The sequence below is a fragment of the Lipophrys pholis genome, assembly GCF_963383615.2.
Source record: "Lipophrys pholis genome assembly, chromosome: 14".
Classification (NCBI taxonomy): domain Eukaryota; kingdom Metazoa; phylum Chordata; class Actinopteri; order Blenniiformes; family Blenniidae; genus Lipophrys; species Lipophrys pholis.
The window spans coordinates 15,386,622-15,403,654 of NC_137633.1; the positions used below are offsets into that span (position 1 = coordinate 15,386,622).

General features: G+C 42.3%; 2 protein-coding genes across 5 annotated transcripts; both read right to left on the reverse strand.

Moving 5' to 3' along the window:
- Positions 1–366: 366 nt before the first annotated feature.
- Positions 367–7,350, reverse strand: vsnl1b (visinin-like 1b). Of its 3 annotated transcripts, XM_080479651.1 has the most exons (5): positions 6,997–7,308; positions 6,763–6,861; positions 5,022–5,188; positions 3,874–4,089; positions 487–2,399 (listed from the first exon to the last, which is right to left on the reverse strand). In XM_080479651.1, the coding sequence occupies exons 3-5, from the start codon at positions 5,181–5,183 to the stop codon at positions 2,202–2,204; spliced, it is 576 nt and encodes a 191-aa protein (XP_080335777.1). In that variant the 5' UTR covers positions 5,184–5,188; positions 6,763–6,861; positions 6,997–7,308; the 3' UTR covers positions 487–2,201. The 3 variants fall into 3 exon arrangements, with proteins under 3 accessions (XP_080335776.1, XP_080335777.1, XP_080335778.1); XM_080479650.1 differs by lacking the exon at positions 6,763–6,861 and having other exon boundaries at positions 367–2,399; positions 6,997–7,350; XM_080479652.1 differs by lacking the exon at positions 6,763–6,861 and having other exon boundaries at positions 497–2,399; positions 7,005–7,308.
- Positions 7,351–12,803: 5,453 nt separating this feature from the next.
- On the reverse strand, positions 12,804–17,033 carry LOC308120192 (sex comb on midleg-like protein 4). Of its 2 annotated transcripts, none has more exons than XM_080480642.1 (8): positions 16,915–17,033; positions 15,722–15,961; positions 15,253–15,382; positions 14,915–15,115; positions 14,577–14,738; positions 14,218–14,442; positions 13,990–14,135; positions 12,804–13,892 (listed from the first exon to the last, which is right to left on the reverse strand). In XM_080480642.1, the coding sequence occupies exons 1-8, from the start codon at positions 16,915–16,917 to the stop codon at positions 13,767–13,769; spliced, it is 1,233 nt and encodes a 410-aa protein (XP_080336768.1). In that variant the 5' UTR covers positions 16,918–17,033; the 3' UTR covers positions 12,804–13,766. The 2 variants fall into 2 exon arrangements, with proteins under 2 accessions (XP_080336768.1, XP_080336769.1); XM_080480643.1 differs by lacking the exon at positions 16,915–17,033 and adding an exon at positions 16,372–16,583.

Sequence of the window (17,033 nt, forward strand, 5' to 3'; positions counted from 1 at the left end):
GTTTTCAAAAACATATAGCACCGTGATTATGAGAGTGTATAAAAGTGCACAATGACAGGACTCCAAGTTAAGTTCAAAGTACGAGTAAGGATTTTGTTGTTTTAAAGGTCCAGGTAATAAATTATCTGTTGAAAAAGTCTTGGTCTAGTTTGAAAAGTAGACATCTATTTAAAAAGTTCTGTTCTGATTGAGGATACACTTTTCCCCCCACTTTTTGAGAGAGAGAGAGAGAGAGAGAAAGAGAGAGAGAGAGAGAGAGAATGTTAAAGTGTTAAACATCTCATCCTTCCCTGTTGCTTTGTAACACTGGTGAAGCCATCACTGGTGGTTTGTCACAAAAGAACAGAATCCATCCCAACAATCCATAAATTCGAAAGCAGTTTATGTTGCTGCTTTGTTTCATACGCTCACACAGACACATGCATTTCCTTTACCCATCCACACACAGACTCTTTTCCCTGAAAGCATTAAGTCCAGCCGCTCGCTCGTGTCTTTTGAAAAAGCCTGTTGATGGTTTATTCATTTTAATCACTACAGAATTAATTTTGGGTGCAACACATGCCACATGTATAAAAGAATACAGTCACTTGTATTATGATTTTCCATAGTTGATATAAACATTTACAAGACAAAGAATCTGATGTGGTGACGGGACTGAAGTCTATAAATAATAGCGGCGCTGATGATGTGTGGGGTCGGTTTCAGTCATGTTACAAACAGAACGATGAAAAGCTTCTGCAACTTCCACTGCTATAAGTGGACTACAAGCAGACACTCAGTCCATGCTTGCATAGCCTAGGAATGGGGGAAGCAAAACTCTCGAAAGAGAATTTCTGCAAACACTTCAACCGACGTCAACCTTTTTTCGCCTCGTACTGAAGCTCTCTTTCAAAAGTTTTATCAAACGCCTCTCTCGAGGGTCCTGCATCTTTGATGATTGCTGCAAACAGAATAAATTAGACCATGAGACCTTTCAATAAAAAGTTTCTACTTACAAAAAGGTTTTCGTACGAAGGAATGCAGTGTTTCCAGTAAACATATATGAGGCTTTTATTTTTCCAACTCTTTTTGCTGCATGTGGAAGTGGAGCCCCCCCTCAAAAGGTCCCCAGCCTTGAGAGTGAGCTCCCAGCAGTCAAAAGCCAGGACTTGTACTCAGTTTGCAGTGCTCTTCATTTCTGTAAACATATTGATATGTACTATTCAAAGTCTTTTAAGTCTAACTCAAACAAGAAGCTTGAAAAAGAAGCCAATTCTGCATCATTGTGTGGGGGGGGAGGGGGGTGTAATGTGTAAGTACTGTGCCTGATGACAACTGCAGTTTTAGCCTTTCCTTTGGATTAAGTGGCAGCAGTACAATAGAATCATAAGGGAAGGAGTGTCACATGAATGAGCAAAACATAAAATGATGTGTGGGTGACAAACCTTCCTTGGACATTGACCCACCACTGCAACCCGAATGTATCCCTCCAAAATTCAAGTGTCACGCTAAGATGTGTATCAGATGAAGGGAAGCATGCTCCAACATTACTGGAGGGGAACGAATGAGATAATGAGTCACATACTGTACATTCCATGCAACAATATTAAATGAATTTAGTATGAGGGTTTCTCTTTTATAACCACCTAAAGATGCAAAAGGTAAGAGATTATATATATTTTTTGACACATAATATATGCATGCAAAGAACCTACTCTTCTTGGTTCCACCGTGTGAAAACATCTGGAACAGACAGGAGCCTCTCTATTCTCCAAGAGCTCAACAGGTCTGGATAGTAGAGACAGTTACAATTATCATAGGAATTATTGTTTTCTTACTATCATGTAAAGCGTACAGTAGTTGCAGCAGTGAACACTGGGGGAATCCTAAATACAGCAGAAACATAATTTTAATGCAGTGCTCCACTGAAATACAAGCTAGGGGTTGAATGAGAATGTAGAGGGTCACTGTGCACAAATCACATTGGCATGTTCTGAGATAGAAATGTATCATATCGTATAGCTATATTCAAAATTATTCAGCATTTGACATTCTCATGCATACAACCACAAGAAGCGAGTCCATTGAAAAATCGTCCAAGCATTGATTTTTTTTCTTTTTTCCTGTGGAAATGGCAGAGAACCTAATGAGACATTAAAACATGTGCTGCTGTCCAGAGTGTGTGGATACAGACGGAGGGGAGAGGAGCGAGCAGGGGCGGCTCACTTCTGCATGTCACACTGCAACAGGAGCACGATGGACGGGTCGCTCTTCGCCGCCTCCTTGAACTCGTCCAACGAGATCTGGTCGTCGTTGTTCTTATCCATTTTGCTGAAGATCTTGTCCACCCTCTGCGCTGGTGTCAAACCGTCCTCGTTCATCTTCATCATGATCACAGTGCCCACCATTTTGTAGATAGCCTGTGGGTGAGAGACGAGGCCAGCAATTAACCGAGGGTGGTGATTCATTATGCCATTCAAGTCAGGTTCCCTGTATGAGATGGAAATCGTTTCAGGAATATCCATCAATCCATTTTTCTACGCCAGCCTTACCCAACTTATTGTGGAGCTGATTATGGGCGAAGGCAGAGAGACATCCAAACACACTCATTTTCACCCCGAGGAGCAATTACAGTCAACGACTATCCTCAAATACATGTTAAGAGACTGCGAAACAATCACAGAGAAAACATGCAAACTCCACTTACAGAGGCCATTAAAGTGGAGGACGCTCTTGTGCTCACCACTACGTCACCTTGTGGCTCTTTTATACCAAATACAAATAGATCAAATATTAGTTAATCGCAGTGAATCAACAATTATGTTCAAAATGAAATGAAATATGAAAGCTCATCAAAATTGTATGCGACATTCCTTAAAAATAGTTAGCTTGAGGTAATAAATACATCTCTAGTAAATGGTTCCACATCTCCCTCCTTTCAAAACCACCTTAACACTGAAAATTCAACGTAAAAAACAGTAACTTTGGAGCTCATATTTTTCACTTGTCGGAGTCATTTCCCTTTTTTTCTTAGCTTGTATGAAATATGAAGAATTATCTGCTATTGTAAACAGGATGCAGGCTCCACAAACTACCCTACACTGATCGGCCACAACATTAAGACCAGTATTGGCACCCTGACTGGTCTGCAGCAGACAGTGTATCCCGGCACTTTTCAGTTAACAAACATTACCTCTTTTCTATTAATTGGTCTATTGGAGTGCACCACGTGCATTAATAAGTCATGGTCTCCTTGATCGTGTCACTGATTCACTGCTTCAACCATTTTTAAAGGTACTGACCACTGCAGAATGGGAACACCCCACAAGAACAGCAGTAAAGGAGATGTCCGGACCAAACTGTTGAGCCATCACTGTTTGGCTGTTGTCATAGTCACTGAAATCCTCATGTTTGCTCTTTTTTCCTCATCCATCAATGAAAACAATATGATTGCGTCACCAGATATTTCCTGCTAATACAACAGAGGCCTTGCCTACAATTGTTGTCTACTATACACACACATCTCTTTAAAATCCCACTTGTCAGGTGTTTGTATTTTTGATAAAGTCAAAAAAAAAACATTTTGCCTGGAAACAAGACAAAAATACCCTTTGGCAGTACATCAGAGAAACCCTCTGATGTACAATTGATACCCTCCATTTTTATCACTACAGGAGTCATCGATATGCTCCAATATCACTGACACATCAGAGTCACTATTCTGATTGTGTTTCTACAAATAGCACAATGTAATTCAATACAACTGCAGTTTTGGGAGGCTGTGTCTGTACTGCAGGTGTGCAGGAGGCCGATAACAAAAAAGAAAAAAAAGAAAAAGAAAAACAGAGACAGTTCCCTGATGAGCGAGGGCTTAATGACTCGATAATCCCTCACCTCGATTATCTCCAGCATCTCCACTCTGGTGATTTTGCCGTCGCCATCCAGGTCATACATGTTGAAAGCCCAGTTCAGTTTCTGCTCAAAGCTGCCGCGGGATGTGATGGACAGGGCGCAGATGAACTCTCGAAAGTCGATGGTCCCATCCCCGTTTTTGTCAAAGGTCCTGAAGGCGTGTTGTGCAAATTTAGATGCATCTCCGTAGGGGAAGAACTGCAAAGAGATGCGCTCAGTAAATACTTTGGTGTAACCAGATTTAGCGTGAGTTATGCCAGAGAAAGTTCCTGTGGTTTGATCAAACTCTCAGACAGATGATTTACATAGAAGAAGCATTGGATATTTAAAATGAATGTTTTTTCAGAGCTTGTAATTCAAACTTTGTCTGGAATATTTTTTCTCTTATTTATTTAGTGCCCCAATTATTCTTTCATATGTCTTTATTTGCAGGAATTAGCAGCGTGAACTTATTTTCCCCACATTGGTTTTTGTTTATTGGCTTCCTGTAAAATCTCAAATACAATGTAAATGTCTTCTGCTTGCTTCTCCTCAGACACATCATACCATAAAGAGCTGTGAGTGTTATTCCAACAGAACAGTTCAAATTCGCAAAATCTGGCTCCTCTGATGAAGGACCAGCTATCTTCATTCAGCGTGCTAATAGAGTCTGTAATTTAGAAATCTGTTTTAAAACCTCCCTTTTGGATTGGGCTTATTGTTCAGGTTGGTTCGGGTCACTCTGGGTTTTTTCTTAATTTTGCTGCTGTAAGTTTCGGCTGCTGGAGCGTCTTTCCTTTTCAGCATTGCACTTTCTGTCTCTCTGTCCTGTAGTCTGTAGTCTGCCTTCCTGCAGGTATCTCAGGCTGCGCCATTAAACATCTTAATCTGTTCTTTCCTCCTCCAAACAGGCAGCACTGTGTTGTGTTTTTTGCTGCTGTTTGTTGTTCATGTTGCCTTTTGTTGTTCACTTTTCTCCCTTACAAACCCAAACGACACAGACAGCCAGATGAGGTTTTCATACTTTTAAAAACGAGTGGTCTTTCTTTCTTGCTTATGTGGGATTGTTCGGGTTATTTCTCAACACAATCTGCACTTTGCTGTAATTTGTGCTCGAGGCATGAAACTGGAAAGAATCGGTTGACACGAACCTTGACATACAGCTGCTGGAACTCCTCCAGATTCAGCCTGCCAGTGGGGCAGTCTTTCAGGAAGCCTTTGTACCACTGCTTCAGCTCGTGTTCATTAAACTCTGTGTTCTTCACCAGATCCTCCATCACCTCAGGAGTCAGCTTGCTGTTCTGCTTTCCCATGGTTCCTGTGGTGCAAGAACACGTGAATAATGCATTTCTCCATGCTTGAGTGATGCCCGTATGAAAATCTCTCTGTTTTTATTTCCACTTCAAACAGGAGTACAGAGAGTAAATGTTTCCCCCCCCCCCCCCTCTTTCCTTGGATGGCAGCAAATATTTCCCTGGTGCTCTTGTTCTATTTCTGTCCCCCCGTCAGCCTGTTAGTGCCAGTCTGCGGCCCGGGTATAGCACTGACCTGGATCATCACTGTCAGAGCAGATCCAGTTCATCAAATGTTCGATCGCTGCTATCAAGTTTCCACTGCAAACATTGTCCTATAACCCCGACAACGACAACAAAGCTCGTGCGTGGTAGTAAAAGAGACGCTGTTGCAGCAAATTCACAGACCTGAGTAGGGACAATGTGCAAGAGCACAGAGCAGCAGTAAGCCGATCCGGGTGGGGATATAGCTTATAACTGCTTGGTGGATATGTAATAAAGTGTTTTAAAACAAACAGCTGCGGACAAATCCACAGACCAGTCTGTCTGGATTAGTTCATCTACATTGGCAACTTGAGCAACCACACCAGAGCAGCCTGCCAGAAGCAACACATTCATTAATTATTGACTCATGATGTGGCAAATGACATAAGGTGGCCCAAGAATGCGCCAATTTCCAATACATAATTTAACAAATGATGAGGCAGAATATGATTTGCATGCCTGAACACTGGACATTGTGGGGATGTCCACCACTTGAGAATAGCATATGGTCCACCTCTCTGCAGCAGCAGCATGACAGCAGGCTGGACAGCTCCTCCACAGACAGCAGCACCGCATTGGACGGGCCTTCCAACAACTAACAGCAGAAATGTGCGCTGCAGCCAAAATCACAGCTTTTAATGTTCGTCCTCTGCGTGACACACAGGCCATCCTGGCGAGGATGATTGGCAATTACAGGAAGAGATCTTGGGTATTATCTCTAAAACAGGCTACCGCGAATGACCTTGAGGACAAACATTTTTTTTCTTTTTTTCTTTTTTTTTTTTTTTTTTTGCAGGAAGATGACAAAAGTGTTTTGCAGCGCGCAGAGCTTGGAGGAGAGAGGGAGCGGGAGAAAACGGCTCGACATCGCGCAACTGCGGCGTTTCGCGCAAATGATCCGCCACATAATCCACCGCACAGGCCATACATGTACGAAAGGCTAATAACAGGCCAAACAGATGCTGTTTGTTTCACGCTTTGGACAGAGACGTCTGAGTTAATGCTATTAAAGCTAACCGCCTCCCGTGCGCGCAGGCAGGGCAGACGCTGCTGCATTCCGATGGAAACGACGCAGTGAGAGTGTTTTCTGATCAGACCCCGCTGTCCGGCTCATAATGACAAACATGTCAAAATGCAACCACCGAACATCTATCTGAGGGGTGGGAAATCTCACAACACGCGCGAGACAGCCTCCTTCGTGCCTCCGCAGAGCCGCATTCAGAGGCGCACACCAAAAATAACAAATAACCCAAAAAAACAACAACAAAAAAAAACTGTAATCAATTGCGTAAATCCCGATGACATGTTGTTGGTTCGCCAAACAATCTCTCTGTACCTTATCTCTGTTTTTCTGCTTGTTTCCAGACCAAACGCAGAGGCTTTATTTTAAGGGATGCGCAGGTGCCAGTGAGCCAACCCCTCTTCTCCACAATCCCTCCATTCATTCACACAGAAGGGAAATATCAAACATAATGCGCGACACGTTAACAGAATCCATCCACCGCTTGCTGCATGTATAATCCCACACCCGCCCCAAAAAATATTACAAGTGCAGGCAATCACTTCTTACCTTCTTACCGCCTATATCTGATGATTCTCTATCGGAATAAATCTGCTCTGGCTTCTGCAAACTACAGAAAAAACCCCCCTTCCAATGGAAGCGTTTGCCCAAAAGGGATTACTCTCAACACTGCTCGCCTCCGTTTAAAAAAAAAAAAAAGATGAAGAAGGAGAAGCTGCAGCCGCTAATGAAATTTGTGGATTTTCCCGACGTTATTCCAGATGAGGCGCAGCAGGGACCGATCCCACGCCAGTCTGCGGTTATGCGACTACAAGAGCGCGGCGTCACCCGTGTGCATCACAGCCTGATCAGAAGTTCACTGATGCTCTGATGCTCGCTTTGGCTTCAGCGAGATCCTGTCACGTTATGACCGGATCCTTCATCGTGATGAGGAGGGTCAGCCTCGGAATTCACCGTTTAACATGTGTTGTGCCTTACAGTTTGGCGGGAGACATCATGTGCGCCACGACTGTGATCATTCACAACTAATTATTTCTAATTCCTGCTTCATGATTTGGCCCCATTGTCATTAGGCTTTATATGAATTGATTAGGAGGCACCAATAACCACACTTCATTGTCCAAACTCTGAAATCATTTCATATTACCCCCCCCCCCCCCCCCCCCCAATTAAAATCAAAGATAAAAAACAAACAAACAAAAAATTTGAGTAGAAACAATGTGAATTGTTTAAGTGTTCTATTTCTGTAGTTTGAAGCTTTGAGCGTCATCGGAAATGGCTACAGCTTTCTTCTGTATCCCCCAGGGTGTCTTCAAACGCATCCCCAAGGTCATGAATTAACTTCAAGAATCACTTGTAGTTAGTGTCAAAGTCTACTCTCCCTAAGAAGAGAAATCCTGGTGTTGACATGCCAAATCAACTATATTGAGGCAAAAATAGTTCAATCATTGTAGTATTTTCTTTATAAATTGAGTCATTTAAAATGTTTATTACGCCATTTTATTTGCAGTAGCTGTTACTTTCGCCTCATATTGGTTCAGGGCCAGGATTAGAGACTTCTGCATGTTCTTCCTGTCTCTGTGTTTGTGTTTGTGTTTCCTTTGTGTATATCTCCTCCATCCATCCATCCAGCCATCCATTTTATTTAGAGTGCACCGTACAATTAAAACCTCAAAAGGCTACGTACAGTATATACCAAGAGGGACAGGGCAAACATCTCTCACACACTCAATCTTGTCCATGAGTCCCCAACTAACCTAGAACATCACTTGTTTTTTGGTCTGCTGGGGGAAACCAGAGGAAAACCATGCAAACCCCACTCTGAAAGGTCTTTAAGTCTCCTGGGTGCACCCTGTCTTCATGCATAGTGATCGGTTCCAGCCCACCACGATCCGAAGCTTCTGTAAAGTCGTAAAAAAGATGGATGGATGTTTTAAAATTGAAAAAAAAACACAAGTCAGGAATGTGTCTGCACCACATGAAAAACAAGATGAAACAGTCATAAAGTCCAAAATAAAAACTCTGGGAAAAATTAACAGAAACATTACCATCACCCAAGGCAAAACACAGAGGAGTCAACCATATCAATAGATATCTTAAGTAACTCATGTACATTCAAATAAAGTCAACTTTTCAAACAACACTTTCAAGATGTTAGAATCACAGCTGCTGTCATCTTAAGTAAAATTGCAGCAGCTTCATCCCAAAACTTCCATCTTTGCCATCGGATTACCTCCAATTTGATTGTCTTAAATGCATTTTTCCCACTTGGAAGTGTCACATTTCCCGCACATTAACACATCATTGATAATTACCTGCTGTTTATTCCTATTGTTTCTGTTGTGTATGTGGAAAAAGTTCAGTTTATTTCAAACATGGGTTACAATTCAACATTCTTCCAGAGTAATAAGGGTTGAACAATGTGAAATAGAATTATTTAAGCTTGTGCTTCCATGCTTGTTGTCACCTTGTCCCTACTAGTCATTTAGATTTAAAAAAAAAATGTATAATATAGCATTAAGTTTTCGGGTTGATCCCAAGGTGTTACTCTAACAACTAAGGAGTTTCAGTTGTATATTGCGTATGTCTTAAAATGTGTCTCCTGAAAATAGGTTTCCAGTTTGATTTATATTTATTCTCAAGCAGGTCAGATTTTAAAATAAATGTATCGCGTGTAGCTAAGTAATTACACAGTCGATACCCTGAAATTGAACATTAGACGTCTTAAGATATTTTTTGTTTCCTGCAGAAGAAACATTGGTGGGAACATTAAAATTTTGCTTTTAGGTTTACCCAACACAATTAGTCAATGTAACACTCCCACAGACTCCTGCTGAATCCCAAGCGTGTCTCAAACATGTCTCCATTGAACATCCAAACTCATCTATATTTAATGATCAAGTCTACTGGCCTTAAGAAATAAAATATAGGCAGGAACATACCAAATCCTCCTAAAAGGGGCAATTCGGATAATAAAGAAAGATTAAATTGGTCAAATAAAACTTATTTTTTTTCAATGAAGAACAATAAAAAAATTATTAATTCCGTTTTTTAAATGATTACTTCCATGTTGGCTCATTAACCCTTTAACAGGAATCTGATTATATAATGAAAGAGCCAAGAATTTAAATGAGTCTTGTAAGGGGTTAAATGTTTCTATTTCTGTAGTGTGAAGCTTTCAGGTTCATCCCAAAGAATGACTCTGCTTAATTCCCAGAGCTTTCAGGTCTTTCCCTTCGCTGTCTTCAAACGTGTCCCTAAGGTCATGAACGTCCAGACTCATTTAAGTCGAGAGCCAAAGGCTTCCATGCAACCAAATCACAGGGGAGCAGGGGCCTCCAGATCCACGTTTCTCTAGGAAAAAGACAGTTGTTCAACTCAATTCATCATTTGGGATAGCCCCTCGAAACTAAACCACAACTGAAATCTAAATTAGTTGGAGTAACACTGTTGTGCGATTGCGGAATGTAAGAAAATAAGACGCATTTGATTCTGTGGCGCTATTTGTTCTTGTGAATTTCATAACGTCCAAGAGTACTGCAAAGAAACCTTTCCACATCCCAATTTTCACACAAATCTTTCCAGACAGACATTGAGCGTGAACGTTTTAACCTTTAACTTCCCCTGGGTATTTGATACTGACAGATGGTGTGTGGTACTTTGATGAATTTCTACCACCAGTGGGAGGAATGCACAAAAAAAAGGCACAAAATCAGCTCACGTGACAAAGATGTCCAGGATATGTTCCCCTTATGTTGACAGCTTTTGACAAAGTCCGTTCTCACAGCTGATCTACATGATGCATGTTCCGAAAGTAATTCTTTTTCATCAAATTACAACCAAGCAAATAGATTGTATATCATATATGTCAGAACAGTTTAAGATTGCGTTGTGCTCCTGATGTGAAAATACAAGTATCGAGCAACCGCTGAAGAGAATAAAAAAATCCCTTCAAATGTCTCAAATGAAACAGGTCTGGAAAATGTTAATAAGAGAAGATGATTCACAAATGTCATCGACCTGTATTTCATTCACAATATACAAATACAGTACATATAGTGAAAGTAAGACATTTGACCATTTAAAAAAATATCTTGAATGTAATGTCAGTAACATAACTCAAACAAGTGAGGACATGCTTAAACATAAATAGATCCAATAACTTATACTATCATTTACCTCATTGGGTATAGAAAGAACGTTTAAGAGTGGCAAAGTCTCTCGCAAGTATAAGTAGTTAGATTATCACTAATCTGCAAAGATTTAAGTGTTTGTTTAGCCAGTGGACCTAATTAAAGGGGCATTGTGTAGAATTTAATTCACCTCAGCTTCTGTTGAGTCACTTCAGCTTCAGCCTGTCCTGGCTGGCTTTCAGAGCTCCGGCTCCTCCAGTGGTGCAGACTGCAGACTACCTGTCTGTGGTGCAAACTTTTATTGCAATACTAGACAAGCTCTACCTGCTCACATATTCAGAGTTTTTTGCTTTTTGGTTTTTAGACATAAAAGCACTACAGAAATGTTATCTTGGAAATGACACTTTTCATTAGACCCTAACTGTTCCAGACTAAAGGGTTAAAAACAAATGTTATAGGGCACCAAACTTGAAGATCTGTGAACAGTGCATTTACACTTAGAAATAGGAATAAAAATGGGAATGGGAATGGGGGTGGAAATGGAAATAGAAATAATCTTGTTTTATTTATACTTTATACCTCATTTTATCATCCTAACAAAAAAAACACACAAAGGAGAGGAACGGTTATTTCTCACTGCAGACATTTGTCTCCTTGGATTGCAGTCGTGAACCAGTAGCATGCAAAGAACCAGGCCTTTTAAAACGGAAGCAGCTAAGTGTAATTCATCCATCATTAATTCCATTATTCACGCATGTGCGTTTCTTACTGCGATGTCAAAATGTCTTCTATGAATAGACAATATGAATGACTGAGAATAGGCTGCAGCTAATTTATGCGCTGAAGACCTGACCATGTTAGAACCTTTTATCTAAGCCTGAGAATGGATTTTTACTCACCCACAGAGATGTGCTTCCCTGTGACGGTGGGGATTGTACCAGAGCTACACAATACGTATGTGAAAGCTTGAAGAACTTGTGATGATAATGTACAGTTGAGAGGTGAGTCCATCTGTGATTCATGGGGACCCCTGAGAGCCCCACAAGATACCCTTAAAGGGCCCCGAACAGCACTTTGAGACACAGATATAGGTCACCTTTGCTAGATTGTGTGTATTCAAGAACAGACGAGGCTCCCAGCCAAAATAATTCTCAGACGTGCGGACCCAAATCCAAAACTGGGTCCATTCAGGTGTGAAGTGCGAGTGCGGTTTTACAACCTGGCCCACAAATTGGTCAAATAAAACATCCATTTCTCACACGGAGCGGCGCCGATTACTCAATTTCTGCATTTAATACTCACATACAGTACAGCATACACGTAAGATTTCATTTACATCTCACAAACACAAAAGCAAACGGTTAAATACGTTTAGCACCAGCATAGAGAACTGATTCCAATCAGCTTCCTCGAAAACTCTTATTCATAGTGACGTCCAAAAGAAAACACCTTGGTTTGATCTCACTAGGCATGGCTTACATGGAATATCTTAACAGCAGCATTCACTTACAAAGGTTAATTGATTAAAAAAGGATGCATACTGTACACCAAAAGTGGTATACAAAAGCAATATTGTACTAAATACCCATTTACATGTCGGTTTGGGTTTTTCCAGTGTGACGTTTAGGTGTTTCTGGTGTTTCCATGACCTCTGTAATAACACAGATGCTTGATTATAAAACATTTCAATCTAAAAAATGAGCATACATAAAAAGGCTATGGAGCAATTTTGCATATTGAAACATAAATATATCACGTTCACAATGCTCTCCGTTTTCTTTATATAGTAAATAGACAAGAGAGAGCAACACTCCTATGTTTTGTTGTGTTGTGTTGTGTTAGGCTGTTTGTAAAATTCAAATCATACTAATAAAAGGATGACACGGTCAATGGGAACATTACTTTTTCATAATACAGTAATGTGAAAAAATAGTATAAAAATGATTTTCTAAAACTCTCAATCAAAAAGCATTGTAGTAATTAATGCACTGTTTTTTAAAGTACAGGTATAGATATGTTTCGGCTTGGTAAACACGAGTAAACAAGATCGTAAAGTGATATTTGACAAAGTGTTATTTTCTTAAGGTATAAAGAGTTTTCTGTTATACTTTTTTTTTGTCAGATAATGAATTTTTTCTATAGATATATATATATTTATATAATGGGAGGTGCGGCAGAGAGACGTGTAGTTTTGATAGACACCATCTTTTTTTTTTTTTTTTTATAACTGACTACGTTATGCTGTATCACTGAATGAAGTGTGTGGTCCAGGATCTGAAGGCTTGAGTTCAAAATAACCTCCAAATGTAGAGTGACTAAGAGATAAGCGAGAGATGAAAGTCAGTCTGTTGCTGCGTGATAACGTGGAAATCCTCGGTAAAATGTACCGAAACGATTCAAACCCTCAGTCCAGGTCTATGAGCCAGGAGGAAGGCGGGGAAGGTCTCCAGGTAAAAGGTGGAGTTTCGAGGAGAAAAGACTTAAACTCTGCAAGAACTGACACTTTTTAATCCAGCAAAATGAGGAGGTATTTAACAATTTAACAGAAACGTTTGGGCCATTTTGGTTCTATTTCATAATGTCATTTTGTCTCGCGGCATATAGATCATGTCGGACTCCCAAACCCTAAAAAACCCTCTTGACCTGCACAAATACTATCAGAGGAGCTTGTGAACAAAGTGGAGCATTTTGGAATTATTGACTCACTTGGTGACAAAACACAAAGAAAACTGATTTGATCAAATATACATTGTTTTAAGTCATTTTTGTTGAAGTTTTCAATTTCAGCTATACTGTATGTCAAACTTTGTTGTTTCTTCATTAGAAAAACTATAAAAATGAGAAAACAAGGCAATTGAAGCTCTTAATCTTTAAACCAGCTCAACCAAAATCCAACTAAGAAATCAGGACAATTGTGCAATAATATCAATCCAACATTTTTCAACATAGATGAAATTTGAATATGACATTCTGGGGAAATTTGCTAACAAGCAAGAATAAATTAAAGAAGTATTGAACAAGTATCGAAGATTAATGTCCGGAAGTCATATCCTGTGTGATGAAGTGACACACCCCAGAAACCTCAAGAAGCTACTTTCTTCCCATCGGCTCACAGACCTGAGATCCTCAGACGTGACCCTTCTCAAAATGCTTTGTTGGATTCAGGAGATTTGTCCTCGGAAGAGTTCAGAACTTAGTTTGCTTTAGTTTGTCGATGTGGTAGCAAAGCTTCAAGGCCGGCCCCAGCTTCAGTCCGAGGTACTTCATGATCATGTCGCTCTTTAGGAGCAACAAAGCGTTTCCGTCTATTTCCTGACAACGGCAGAGAGAGTTTGTGTTAAAATCAACGACTTTCATCGCCGCCAGTTAAATGAAGCGGGGCGACACAGCGAGAGGAACAGAAACTTACATGTTTCCTGAAGACATCTGCATGAGGACCGAGAGCCTGTGGATCGGCATCTCTGATGAACCACACCACATCTTCCACAGACCAGGTGGACGGGTCCTTATTGGGAGGAGCCTTTGAGTCTTGAGACTCTGAAGATCCATTGTAGCCTCCGAGGAAAACAGAAAGTGGTTTTAACTTTGCGTCTCAGAGGACGGCCCCGTCCGCAACTGTCCCGTGGCGGTGTCTCACCTGTCCTGTTGCTCTCCGGGAACGTGTTGGGGCTGGTCGAGGACTGCCTGCACATGTTCATGGAGGCTGAGCCGTTGGAGAACTGCTGCGATGATCGGAAGCCGTACGAGGACTTTGGGGAGTAGGACGAGCTGATGGAGTTGAAGGCCGAATCACCAGGGTCGACAGAGTAGCGTTTCCCGTCTGACTGGTCTAAGTGGTAGTCCTCAGCCATCGATGTCTCCGCTGGAAAAGAAACCCCCAACAACAGGGAGACATCCATCATCAACAAAACTCCCTTCCCCCCCAAAAAAAACCCTCCAAGCATCTGTTTGGATCAGTGCTGTGACTTCCACTCGGGATGCAGAATTTAGAAATACCATCTGACTGATAGGAGCCACCACTGTGCTGGGTAATGGGCTGATCACTGAAGAGGTTTTCACAGTGCAAGCTGCGACAGAGCTTCTTCAGAAAGCGGAGCACATAGTCGATGCTGTTCACCACGGGGAGGCTCAGGAGATGCTGCTTCCCATCAAATGTGGCTGCAGGGGCAAAACAGGGAACCACTTGAAACACCGCGCAGACGCAGCTGCTTGCAAATCAGGTCATTCAACCTTTTTGCTAATGGCAAATTGTTTCTCAGCGCCACCTCAGGTAAGGTGGTAAATAAGTGATTAAGCAAACAGAACAACACCTGAGCGAGGTCTTTGTACAACACCTGAAATTTTTTCTCCCCCGTAGCCTTGCGTGAGGAGGGTGAACACCGTTTTCTGCTGGAAGGCGCTGTCGATGCAGCCTTGGACGGCCTGCTGGAGCACCACTGAGGGCCTGTCGGGTCCGAAGTGATCCGGGAGCTGCTGGATCTTCTTCCGGTCCAGGTTTGGCCCGGTGTTGGCCTGCTTATTGATGTAGATACAGACTGAAACGGGAGAAGACAAAAGAACATCTTTTGCGTTGAAGTTGGGTGAGCTTTTTGAGTTTTTACACCAATCCAGGTGAGACAGAAAACACAGTTCAAGTTCCTTGCGGGAGATTTTCGCGGTTCTTGTGGCTTACCTGTGAGCACCTGGGGCGTAGCGGAGTGGGGGATGGTGGCAGCATCCTGGGGAATGGAGCTCATATCGGGTTCAGGGGTGCTGCTGGGTGGAGAAATGGCTAACGGGGTCATCACCATTCTGGGTTTGAGCTGCAGGGGAAGACATTTTTGCGTTTCTGTGTTAGTGTTTAGGCCCATTACAGGTTTATGCACGCAAAAACACATTCGCAGGGAGAGTTATATCTCTGTATTTTTATATTTTGATAGTAATCAGTCAGGTTAGTTTTTTTTTTCATCTAAAACTGGCTGTTTACTTATATGAAACAACTCCAGAGTAAAGATTGCAGCCTCTCTCTAGCTGTGTTACACTAGGGTCCCACAAATGTGAAGGGCATGGAGCCTGTGTGTCTGTCTGCCTGTGTACACATGCATTTTTAAACACACTGCACCCACACACCAGCATCACACACCCCCTCCTATCTTGCTGACCTTGAAGCCCGGCTTTCTCCCCCTTTTCTTTGGCACTTTGAGCGGAGGGAGCGATTCAGGGTAACGGTTGGGAAAATCCATCTTGGCGACATTGCGGAGCGGAGGTCTCCCTCTCTTCCTGCCCGGTATCTTCCCCGACTGGCTGGGGATGAAAGAGGGAGCCACTGCAGCTGATTGCATCTCACTGTTGCCGTTGCTGTCTGATTTCTGAGCCGTCGCTGCAGGTACACTCATTTGGAGCTGGAGACAAAGGAAAAACAACAACAGAGCTTCAGAAAGAGAAACGCGCCGCAATCAGGCACTTAACTTGCACATTAATGCTACTTCTCCCCCCCTCTTCCTCTTCAGCAGCTACATTACTGGAGCTACACGGAGCAGCATTAGCATAGGAGGCAGACTGGGCTGGCAAAGGTGTACAGCATCCAAACACTGCAGAATACTGAGCCGTGCAATGCAGTGAGAGGGGCAGCTTTGAGCAGAGCATCGGAGAAATCAAACAAAACAAAAGGCAGCACATGCATGAGCTGTGGAGGAAACAGCACCTCCATCACACACTGATAACACACCAATAAACCTGAAGGGGAGAGAGAGAGAGACAGCGAGAGAGAGAGAAAGAGCAAGAGAGGGAGGGGGGGGGGGGGGACTATTACCTGCTGTCTTCTATTGTGAAAGCCCACGAGCCAACCAAGCCCTTTTGTCTTAAATCCCAGAGAGCCTGAAGGCAACTATAAACCTAAATCTCTCACATTGCAGGTGAAGCCATCTTGCTCTTGCTGTGTGTGGCTTTCTCCTCGTTCCCCTTTTTGGCTAACACACTGCTGCTGCTGCTGCTGCTGCTGCCGCCGCCACCGCCACCGCTGCTGCTGCTGCTCAGCACCCAGGCTGCAGACATCTCATTAGACTAATGCATTCAGCAGTGGCAGAGGGAGGGAGGAGGGGAGGGGGGAAATTGACTTCACCATGGCTACCCAGCTATGAATTACCATTATGATGACAGCTTCTACCCTAATCTACAAAAAGAAAGAAAAGAAGCGAGAAGCGGCAACTGGAAGAGAATCTTCTCCAGTGCAGCAGCACCGCAACCAACTGAAATCTACACACTTCTAATATGGCTGTTTGTCCTGTTTATTACATTTTGATGAAAGGGATGCGGTACATAAACAAACAAAAAGAAATAGTCTGCAGGCACTCACCATCCAGAACAGATGTGGAGATGTGGAGTATCCTGATGCTCCGTACTGTGTTTCCTTTATTTTTCCTGCTTCCAATAGCAGAGCGAGGATCTCACAGCGAGGCGGATTCCACTGTAATA

Coding starts and splice junctions, on each gene's coding strand:
- vsnl1b (XM_080479650.1), bottom strand. CDS start 5,183: ATGGGAAAGCAGAACAGCAAGCTGACTCCTGAGGTGATGGAGGATCTG. Junction 4,090..5,021: donor TCCAGCAGCTGTATGTCAAG/GTTCGTGTCAAC, acceptor ATCTCTTTGCAG/TTCTTCCCCTACGGAGATGC. Junction 2,400..3,873: donor AGATGCTGGAGATAATCGAG/GTGAGGGATTAT, acceptor TCTCACCCACAG/GCTATCTACAAAATGGTGGG.
- LOC308120192 (XM_080480642.1), bottom strand. Junction 15,116..15,252: donor TACGCCCCAGGTGCTCACAG/GTAAGCCACAAG, acceptor CTCCCGTTTCAG/TCTGTATCTACATCAATAAG. Junction 14,443..14,576: donor TGGCTCCTATCAGTCAGATG/GTATTTCTAAAT, acceptor TTTCTTTTCCAG/CGGAGACATCGATGGCTGAG.